We start from the raw sequence: 10,675 nt of genomic DNA on the forward strand, positions 1-10,675 counted from the left end.
AGTGGCTGGGGATCTCTGGCTGGCAGGCACTGCAGACTCCCAGTGGTGGGAGTCATGCTCTGCCCTACACTCAGATCCCCTCTCCCTTGGGTTCAAATCTGGCTTATGCTGCCCACTGCTGTAAAGGAAGCCTGAAGGGACTCAGTGCAGGTCGTAGCAGGGCAGGTGTCCACAGGACAAACCCAGCCCTCTCGGCACCGGTCACCGCTCCTTGCTAGTCCCAGCAGGAAGGCCATCGGCTGAATCCCCTCCGCTCCCTAGAGCGCATCCCCCCGAGCAGGGCTGAGACAGGCTGCCTAGAGGGGGGTCGCTCCCCCTGGACCCGAGCTGTGGCTAGAGGCCTTGTGGCTCCAGGGTTGTGAAACAGGAGAGTGCTTCTCACAGGTAAGAGGGCCCAGGACAGTTGGGTCCTTCCCCTAGCTTGCCACATGCCTGCAGGCACAGGGGATAACAGGCAAATAACTGATCTCCAAACCCATCTGAGAGAACTAGGGGTCACCAAATGAAATTAATGGGTAGCAGGTTTAAAACAAACAAAAGGAAGTTCTTCTTCACTCAGCGCACAATCAACCTGTGGAACTCCTTGCCTGAGGAGGTTGTCAAGGATAGGACTATAACAGGATTTAAAAGAGAACTGGATAAATTCATGGAGGTTAAGTCCATTAATGGCTATTAGCCAGGATGGGTAAGGAATGGTGTCCCTAGCCTCTGTTTGTCAGGAGATGGCAGGCAGGAGAGAGATCACTTGATCATTACGGGTTAGGTTCACTCCCTCTGGGGCACCTGGCATTGGCCACTGTCGGTAGACAGGATACTGGGCTGGATGGACCTTTGGTCTGACCCAGTCTGGCCATTCTTATGTTAACCCACGGCTGCTCCGGATGACCAAACCCCTGGGGCCCAGCTGGCTATGCACCATGCGCTTGGTGGTGGTCTAGAGCCCTGGATTCACAGCAGTGTTTGGGGGCAGCAACGGGTGCAGGCTTGTTACAAACCCCTGCTGACAAGCTCATTTGGTGAACATGGTTGGATGCTACGTTCCGTGGCCTGGCCATGGCCCCAGGACACCCTGGCTCCCTCGGAGCCGCCACTGACACCAAGGGGAGCTGCACAGAGACAGGGGGAGAACGTGGCCTGCAGGTAGCAACTCTCGTCGTTATTCCCAGGCCCTTCTTTTCGCATCCAGCGTGGCCTGATGGGAGCCTCTGCTTCCCTGGAGACCAGCCCTGCCCCTGCCCCATTTCTCCCCCCCACTCCCTTGGCACTGGGCATCTTTCCCGTTCTTCCCGTCAGCCGTCGCCACCCGGGAGAGCGCTCCACCCCCATTCCAGCTGCTCAAAGAATCCGCAATGGGACACCGAATACAGACACTGAAAGTGCCATCAACGGGCTTTGGAGTCAACACTTCACTGGGATCAGTGCCGTGTTCGCAGCTCTCCAAGCCCTTGCTGCAGGCTCTCTGCAGACTCAGGCAGGCAGTGCTATCTCACAGGGCACATTTTCAGGGGTTTCTTCACTATCCCATGGGCTGGACATTCCCTTGGTGGTTCAGAACAAAGACTGAGATGCCGCAGGAATACAGCCAGCAGGCAGGGTCCGGCTCGGACACTGCGGCTGTAAACTCTGAATGGTAAACAGACACCCAAAGACCACCTTTCTGTGCAAAAATGGTGTGCCTCCCAGAGCTCCCACCCCCCCACAGACCCCCATCACTGCGAGAACGTGGCAGAAGGACAAGTATTTGGCCGTGCAACCGTTGTGTGCAAATGGCTGCGTGGCCCAATCCCATTGCAGGAAAGGTGACTATTCTCTTCCCTTTAATTTCAGGAAAGCCAGGTGGCTAGACCACTGGTTTGCTGGGTGACCCTTGGACTTTCCCTTCCCGTGCCTGTTTCCTCATTGATAAAATGGGGGTAGCCATGGTGCCCATTGCAAGCGCTTTGAGATCTACGGCTGCAGAGCTCAGTGGCACAGTCATTCTGTGCGTAGCTAGACATGAGCACGCTCTGAAAGTGACCCAGGCCCAGAAAGGTTTGCGGGATTGAGTGAGTATCTGGATTATGACAGGACCTGGGACTCCACACAATGGAAAGGCAGCCCCCCCACCCACGATTTGTGCCAGTTTAGTGAAACCAGCATCACCCCCATGAGGACACACTGATTGCATGTCAGCTTGAACCGGTTCCCAATCCACTGGGAATCCCAATGGTTTCGCTCCATTTAAAGGGCACAGCTCTCCCGCAGGCCCATCTACCAACCCACCTCGGGGGCGAGAATCTTCTCCTTTGGGCTCACGCGAGCTCTGGGCTTGGTGAAAACTGATCACTGCCCCCCAAACCGCGATGTGCCAGAGAAGCGGACGGGTTGCCCTGCCCCAGAGCAGGCCCTAGTGGGAATTATACCCTCCCTCAGGTGGCCTCACCTCTCTGCCCCCAGGGGAGATGACCCGACGTGACCCGGGAGTGAGCGCAGGGGGCGAGCTGGTCCTACAAGGGCCTGATTTGGCGTGGAGAGACCTGGGGGAGGGGGCGACCTAACACCAGCAGGGACTGGGCAGTACAAGAGCTGCCTTCTGCTCTTATTGCTCAGTGGTCAGTGCGTAGGACAGGGAAGCCGGACTCCTGGGTTCCGTTCCCAGCTCTGCTGCTGACTGGCTGCCTGAGCTCACCCGAGTCATTTCTGCTTTTTGCGCCTCAGTTTCCCCAACAAATCAAGGGGCGGGACGGCAGCCGAAGCCTCTCCAGACCCCGGGGGGAAGGAAGAGCTGCTGGCCCATGGCAGCAGTTGGATGGGGGGCAGCATGGCATAGCAGTGACGGCACCATGCTGGTGCTCAGGAGAGCTGGACCCATTCGTAGCTCTGCTGGGTGAGCTGGGCCAGGCTGATAAGACTTGACTTATCCTCGCCCCACCCCTGAAATGGACAAGGACCAGCAGCCTGGGAGACTAAGGGGGCTGGGGGCTAGAACACCCCCAGAGCGCGGCCCCAGTGATCCCCATCCAGACAGGGGTCGCACAGGAATGCTCGTTACTACACACCCTGGTTCTGTTTTGTCAGCGTGTTTATTGGTGCTGTGAGCACAGGGCCCTGCGGTCCCGGTGCCGAGAGCTCCCTGGGGCAGGCCTGGCCGGCCATGGCACTGGAGCACGGGGCTCATTCATTTCTCCAGCGCCCCTGGGGCCAACAGGCACTAGAATTGAGATGCCGGACGCAGCCCGGCTCCGAGGGGGCGGTTCCACCATGCATGTAGGGCAGATCCAATGGGGTTCAGCCGGTTCCCCCACCCAGGACACAGGGCGTCCCCTAAAGGGCTCAGTGGCACATTCCTGCCTGGGTGGGGGCATGGGGCCCGTGGCAACCTCTCAGGGACCAGACCAATCCCGGTGTCCTCCGGCCACGGCCCCAGCTGCCAGGTCCTGTGCTGTTTGCTGGCCAACAGCCTGGCACCTTCAACCAGCCACAGAGCTCCCTTAAACAACAGTCTGCCTGGGTGTGAGCCCCCCAGGAATTGAGCAGCTCAGCCACCGACAGAACAGAGGAGAGGGGACCCCAGGGGCTGGGAGTTGGGGAAACGGGGATGGGGGACCCTGGGGGCATGGAAATCAGGGAACAGGTTGATGGGGGAGCCAGGGGGACTGGGCGCTGCGCGACCCTGGGGGCTGGGGGGCTGGGTGTGGGGGGAGCCTGAGAGGAGGGGGAGCAGGGGAACTTGGGGGAAGGGAGGCTGGAGGACCCTGGGGGCAGAGTGGCTTCATGGGGCCTGTCAGCACCAAGTGCACCCTCCAGGCATTACGAGGCTGGGCGAGGCTCCTCCCGCCAGGCTGTGCCCAGGGCTTCATCTGCCCCAGTTCCCAGGAGCCCCCAGGCCGCCCAGCTCAGGATCCCCTACCTAGCAGCCAGCTCCTCCGGGGGGCACCAGTGCTGGGCCCTGGCTGCTGGGGGTGGCTGGAAGCGGTAGGGAACAAACCCGCTCCGCAAGTCTGTCAGAGCTTGGGGTAGCCGGGTCCTTGCTCCCTGGGGCCAGAGCCTCCAGCTCCCACCAGCCAAGGTGCCGCAGCTCCCCATGTGCGCCCGGCTCCCCGTCCAGCACGGCCGCCACGGGGCCTCAGCGCTTCGCCCGCCGCTTCCGCAGCTCCTCCTGCACCCGCTGCCTCAGGGCCTCATGCAGGGGCGGCTCCAGCGGGCTCTGGGCACAGACCTTCTCCGTCACCTCCTCGGGGCTGTCATCCTGCAGCAAGAGGGGCAGGGCCCGCGGTCAGCTCCGGAAACTCCTGCCACCCAGCTCCCGGATGCGCCCAGCCCTCCGTCCCAGTGGAGCAATCAGCTGAATGCCAGCTCCCTGCACCACCCCGGGCAGCATGTGCCAGGGCCCCAGCACGCCCCAGCTGGACAATTCTCCGTCACTCTGTGCTGGCTGCAGCCTCTGCCATGGGGTCTGCGGGTCCAGGCCCGTTTGTGGGAGGGGAGGGCTGCTGGGCCGGCAGCTGGCATGTGAAGGGAGAGGGATCGGCTGGTGCCTTCTGCCCCTGGAGAGTCGGGGGAGCAAGGGGAGAGCACAAGAGATGGGGAGACACCAACAGGATGGAGGGACCGCACAGAACACTGGGTGCGCCCCCTTGCTGAGCCCCCTACCCTGTGACAGCGCCCCTTGCTGAGCCCCCTACCCTGTGACAGCGCCCCCTGCTGAGCCCCCTACCCTGCTCTCCACATCATGGCACCCCCTGCTGAGCCCCCCGCCCCACTCCCCATGGCACCCCCTGCTGAGCCCCCCCCCACTCTCCACATCACAGTGCCCCAGGCGGAGCGCCCTCCCCTCTCCCCACAGCACGGCACCCCCTGTTGAGCCCCCCCGCTCCCCACACCACGGGGCCCCCCACTGAGCCCCCCCCACAGCACGGCACCCCACACCAAGCCCCCGCCCCTCTCCCCACAGCACGGCACCCCCTGTCGAGCCCCCCTGCTCCCCACACCACGGGGCCCCCCACTGAGCCCCCCCCCACAGCACGGCGCCCCCCGCCGAGCTCCACACCCTGCTCCTTGCAGCCCCCTAACACCTCGCTCAGTCATTGGGGTCAGCTCCCTACTAGCTCCCACCCCCGCCTGGTGTGCCAGGCACCCACCTGGTGTACAATGACCGAGGTGACCTCGCCGCTGTCAGCCTCATACTCCAGGCAGAAGAGCTCTGTGCTGCGGGGATCTGGCTCGGTGCTGGAGCTGCTCTCGCTAGACCCCTCATACTCCAGGCCGCAGGCTGGGTCCACTCGACCTGGGGAGCAAAAGGAAGCTGATTAGGAGAGTGTGGCCAGATGGTGCCTGCACCCACCCAGAGAACACAGGGCCCGGGCACAGCAGTCTGGAAATGGAGTCCCTGAACCTGGCACCAGGTATCTGTCAGATTTAAGGGGTCTTGGTCTAACGCCCCTCACTCCCGACCCGCAGCCCCCTGCTAGCCCAACCCTGGGCTCCCCCCAGCTCTCCCTGTGCCCCTCACTCCGGACCCACAGCCCCCTGCTAGCTCAGCCCTGGGCTCCCCATCACACAGCCCTGCTGGTCCCCCTCAATCCTGACCCGCAGCCCCCTGTTAGCCCAGCCCTGGGCTCCCCACCAGCTCTGCCGGTGCCCCTCACTCCCGACCCACAGCCCCTCAGAATCCTGCTAAGCAGAAGTGGCCAGTTGTGATCATCTTTGGACTGCGATGGGCACCAGCTAGGAGGCCCAGAGCCAGGTCCCGCGGGCGACCGTCACTGAGATTTGGACCCAAGGCTCCGGGCGAAGGGACCGCGTGGTTAAACCCTTGCTCTGTGGTGCTGCCAGTGACCAAGGAAAGGGCTGGCCAGGCCGGTCCCAACCTGATCCCTCGGCCTGGCCACGGCCCAACTCTGGCTGGTCAGCCAGCCGCCCCTTGGAACGGACGCCCATCGCACCAAAGGCGCAGACGCGGTGCTGGGGGGAGCCTGGACTCGCCTCCACCAAACTCAGTGACTTGGATCAGCGCGGGAGCTAACAACGCCCGGCGGCCCCCGCCAACACCAGCTGAGGCGGGGCACCCCCGCTCTGCTGGACACGTGCCACGTCCGCTCCCCAGTGGGAGCGCAGAGGGCAGGGCACCGGCCGTGCTCACTTCTCCGGCAGGGGCGGTACACCTGCTGGTCAGGTTTCCTGGGCCGGGGCGGGGTTGGCGTGTGCCTCTTCTTCACCTTCTCCTTGGCCTGCTTCATCTCCCGGTCGTAGTCGTCCCTGATGGGGAGGAGAGTGAGGCCTGGGGCTGCGGCTGGGGATGGGGCTGGCGGGGCTGGGAGCCGGGACAGGCCTGCCTGGAGATGCCATTGATTCGTCAAGCCTAGGGGGTGCACATGGGGTGGGTTCGCATAGGTCTGGTGGCAGGGCGAGGGGCTGGTGCGGTGGGGGTGGGGGTGTTACCTTCCCCATCTTACCCTGTTCTCCAGTGGCCCCCCTTATAGGGTCTGCAGAGGGGAGTGGGGGATAGGCATCTACCCTTTTGGCCTGGCTGGAGAGAGGCATCCCACTTGCTGTTTGCGTTAGCAGTTGCCGTCCCCCCCGTCCCCCGAGACTCCACCGCTGAACAGAGAACTGGCAGGCACATAGATGCCATGCCAGTAACCCAAAATGTGCCCAGGGAGGGGCAGGCATGACCTGGGAGGCGTCAAACTCCGACCCCCACAGCCAGGGTCTCCCAGCTCTGCACCCAGTGAGGGTCCAGCTCCCCCAGCCCTTTCCGGCCTTATACAGGCAGGGCTGGGGGGCACCCAGCCGGAGGTGCGGGGGGGTCTGCAGGGCTGGGAGCTCCCATGTGGGTGGGTGGGGGGTTCTCTGGGGGCAAGGACCAGGAGTCCCAGCCGAGTGGGGGTGGGGGGCCGGGGTCAGGTACTTGGGGGCGTGTCCGCGCCCAGGATCCTGCACTTGGAGGGGGGCGGGGTCTGGGCCAAGTTCAGGTACCAGGTGGGCGGGCTCCGGTCCCGGAGAGCAGGGTCGGGTGCCGAGGGATCCGGGGTCCAGTCTCGGGGAGTTCGGTGGAGCGGGGTCAGGATCCGGTCCCGGGAGATCCGGGGTCCGGTCCCGGGGAGCTCGGGGGGGCGGGGTCCAGGTCCGGTTCCGGGGCGAGGGCAGGGTCCGGTCCGCTCCCGGGAGATCCGGGGTCCGGTCGCGGGGAGTTCGGGGGGGCGGGGTGCAGGGCCGGTCCCGGGGCGGGGACAGGGTCCGGTCCGGTCCGGTCCTGGGGAGCTCGGGGGGCGGGGTCCGGTTTCGGGGAGGCGGGGTCCAGGGCCGGTCCCTGGGCAGGGACAGGGTCCGGTCCGCTCCGCTCCCGGGAGATCCGGGGTCCGGTCGCGGGGAGTTCGGGGGGGCGGGGTGCAGGGCCGGTCCCGGGGCGGGGACAGGGTCCGGTCCGGTCCTGGGGAGCTCGGGGGGCGGGGTCCGGTTTCGGGGGGGCGGGGTCCAGGGCCGGTCCCGGGGCAGGGACAAGGTCCGGTCCGCTCCCGGGAGATCCGGGGTCCGGTCCCGGGGAGTTCGGGGGGGCGGGGTGCAGGGCCGGTCCCGGGGCGGGGACAGGGTCCGGTCCGCTCCCGGGAGATCCGGGGTCCGGTCCCGGGGAGTTCGGGGGGGCGGGGTGCAGGGCCGGTCCCGGGGCGGGGACAGGGTCCGGTCCTGGGGAGCTCGGGGGGCGGGGTCCGGTTCGGGGGGGGCGGGGTCCAGGGCCGGTCCCGGGGCGGGGAGATCTGGGCCCGGGGGTCCGGGCCGGTACCTGGCGATCTGGTTCCGCCGGATGTGCCGCACGAAGCCGTGGCTCATGTCGAGCCGCCCCCCCGGCCGGCAGCCGCCCCAGGCCGGGCCCCGCTCCGCCTCCGGCCCCGCGTCCATCGGCCCCCGCCTCGCCCAGCGCCGGAGAGCGGCGGCGCCGGGCCCTGAGACCGCCCCCGGCCCCGCCCGGCCGAGCGCGGGCAGCCGCGGGAGACGGCCCCGGCCCCGGCCCCCGCCCCGGGACCAGCCCCGCGTCTCCCCCCCAATCGCCCAGGGGCGCCCCCTGCACCCCCTGGAGCGGAGACCGCTCAGCCTCCGCTGCACCCCGCGTGTGCCCCACGCCCCTGCCCAGCGCCGCCCTGTACCCGGGCCCCGGGCCCCTTCGTGCGCGTTCAGCCCCCCGCCGCCTACACCGAGCGCTGGTCCCCTTTCCACTGCCCCCTACCCAGCGCCGCCCTGTACCCGGGCCCCGGGCCCCTTCGTGCGCGTTCAGCCCCCCGCCCCCCACACCGAGCCCTGGTCCCCTTTCCACTGCCCCCTACCCAGCGCCGCCCTGTACCCGGGCCCCGGGCCCCTTCGTGCGCGTTCAGCCCCCCGCCGCCTACACCGAGCCCTGGTCCCCTTTCCACTGCCCCCTACCCAGCGCCGCCAGCACCGGGCACCGGGCCCCTTCGTGCGCGTTCAGCCCCCCGCCGCCTACACCGAGCGCTGGTCCCCTTTCCACTGCCCCCTACCCAGCGCCGCCCTGTACCCGGGCCCCGGGCCCCTTCGTGCGCGTTCAGCCCCCCGCCCCCCACACCGAGCCCTGGTCCCCTTTCCACTGCCCCCTACCCAGCGCCGCCCTGTACCCGGGCCCCGGGCCCCTTCGTGCGCGTTCAGCCCCCCGCCGCCTACACCGAGCCCTGGTCCCCTTTCCACTGCCCCCTACCCAGCGCCGCCAGCACCGGGCACCGGGCCCCTTCGTGCGCGTTCAGCCCCCCGCCGCCTACACCGAGCGCTGGTCCCCTTTCCACTGCCCCCTACCCAGCGCCGCCCTGTACCCGGGCCCCGGGCCCCGGGCCCCTTCGTGCGCGTTCAGCCCCCCGCCGCCTACATCGAGCGCTGGTCCCCTTTCCACTGCCCCCTACCCAGCGCCGCCCTGTACCCGGGCCCCGGGCCCCTTCGTGCACGTTCAGCCCCCCGCCGCCTACACCGAGCGCTGGTCCCCTTTCCACTGCCCCCTACCCAGCGCCGCCCTGTACCCGGGCCCCGGGCCCCTTCGTGCGCGTTCAGCCCCCCGCCCCCCACACCGAGCCCTGGTCCCCTTTCCACTGCCCCCTACCCAGCGCCGCCCTGTACCCGGGCCCCGGGCCCCTTCGTGCGCGTTCAGCCCCCCGCCGCCTACACCGAGCCCTGGTCCCCTTTCCACTGCCCCCTACCCAGCGCCGCCGGCACCGGGCCCCTTCGTGCGCGTTCAGCCCCCCGCCGCCCACACCGAGCGCTGGTCCCCTTTCCACTGCCCCCTGCCCAGCGCCGCCCTGTACCCGGGCCCCGGGCCCCTTCATGTGCGTTCAGCCCCCCGCCGCCCACACCGAGCCCTGGGTCCCCTTTCCACTGCCCCCTGCCCAGCGCCGCCCTGTACCCGGGCCCCGGGCCCCTTCATGTGCGTTCAGCCCCCCGCCCCCCACACCGAGCGCTGGGTCCCCTTTCCACTGCCCCCTGCCCAGCGCCGCCCTGTACCCGGGCCCCGGGCCCCTTCATGTGCGTTCAGCCCCCCGCCGCCCACACCGAGCCCTGGGTCCCCTTTCCACTGCCCCCTACCCAGCGCCGCCAGCACCGGGCACCTTCGTGCGCGTTCAGCCCCCGCCCCCCACACCGAGCGCTGGTCCCCTTTCCACTGCCCCCTACCCAGCGCCGCCAGCACCGGGCACCTTCGTGCGCGTTCAGCCCCCGCCCCCCACACCGAGCGCTGGTCCCCTTTCCACTGCCCCCTACCCAGCGCCGCCTGTACCCGGGCCCCTTCATGTGCGTTCAGCCCCCCGCCCCCCACATCGAGCTCTGGGTCCCCTTTCCACTGCCCCCTACCCAGCGCCGCCAGCACCGGGCACCGGGCCCCTTCGTGCGCGTTCAGCCCCCCGCCGCCCACACCGAGCCCTGGTCCCCTTTCCACTGCCCCCTGCCCAGCGCTGCCCTGTACCGGGGCACCGGGCCCCTTCATGCGCGTTCAGCCCCCTGCCCCCCACACCGAGCCCTGGGTCCCCTTTCCACTGCCCCCTGCCCAGCGCCGAATGAGGCGGGGGGGTTGACACCAGGGTGAACCCTCCACAGGGCAGAGCCCGTGCCCCAGGCGGTCCGCGTTGGATACTGTATCTGTGCACAGGGAGGTTATGTCACGGCAGGGCTGCCTTGAGCCTGGGGGCTCATGGGGTCAGTTGAACGCCCAGAAATCAAGAGCACCAACCCTCAGTGGTGCTGTGACCTCCGGTTTGGCCTGGTTGCCCCTCCGTCGGCGGCACTGCCATCCTGTGCGCCAGATTACAAAGCGGGGAGCCAGGCCGGTAGGAGCTGCTGCCCCAGGGTGAGTGTGGGGCAGACGTAGTGCACCCACTGAATCTGGAGGCTATGGCCACCCGGCATAAAGGCAACTCGGTCTCAGAACTTGTCTACACTCAGCTGTAGCACTTCAGTGTGGACACTACCCACCCCATAGGAGGGGCTCTCCCGTTGGCCACCTCCCCACGGGGCAATAGCTACGTCCCCAGAAGAATTCTTCCATCCATCTAGTGCTGTCTGTGCTGGGGGTTAGGTTGGCTAAACGACCTAAGGGCGGGGGGGTGGGGGCAATGTGTGGTTTTTCACACCCTTGAGTGAAGTCGTTAAACCAATTTAATTTTCTAGTGTAGACCAGGCCTAAATCAAAGCCTCTGGGTAATGCCAA

The 10,675-nt window shown here is 67.2% G+C and overlaps 1 protein-coding gene across 1 annotated transcript; it reads right to left on the minus strand.

Moving 5' to 3' along the window:
• Nucleotides 1–3,043: 3,043 nt before the first annotated feature.
• C26H2orf68 (chromosome 26 C2orf68 homolog) lies at nucleotides 3,044–7,930 on the minus strand. Its single transcript, XM_073325121.1, has 4 exons — nucleotides 7,763–7,930; nucleotides 6,122–6,237; nucleotides 5,121–5,266; nucleotides 3,044–4,228 (listed from the first exon to the last, which is right to left on the minus strand). Exons 1-4 carry the CDS (start codon nucleotides 7,876–7,878, stop codon nucleotides 4,106–4,108), a joined length of 501 nt encoding a protein of 166 aa, XP_073181222.1. The 5' UTR covers nucleotides 7,879–7,930; the 3' UTR covers nucleotides 3,044–4,105.
• Between the last annotated feature and the right edge of the window lie 2,745 nt (nucleotides 7,931–10,675).

The sequence above is a fragment of the Lepidochelys kempii genome, chromosome 26 (assembly GCF_965140265.1).
Source record: "Lepidochelys kempii isolate rLepKem1 chromosome 26, rLepKem1.hap2, whole genome shotgun sequence".
In the NCBI taxonomy this organism is placed as follows: Eukaryota; Metazoa; Chordata; order Testudines; family Cheloniidae; genus Lepidochelys; species Lepidochelys kempii.

Excerpts from the sequence above, each read along its gene's own strand:
- C26H2orf68 (XM_073325121.1), bottom strand. The coding sequence starts at position 7,878 with ATGGACGCGGGGCCGGAGGCGGAGCGGGGCCCGGCCTGGGGCGGCTGC. Across the intron at positions 6,238-7,762 it reads CGGCGGAACCAGATCGCCAG|GGACGACTACGACCGGGAGA; the intron begins GTACCGGCCCGG and ends CCTCCCCATCAG. Across the intron at positions 4,229-5,120 it reads CCTCGGTCATTGTACACCAG|GATGACAGCCCCGAGGAGGT; the intron begins GTGGGTGCCTGG and ends CTCTTGCTGCAG.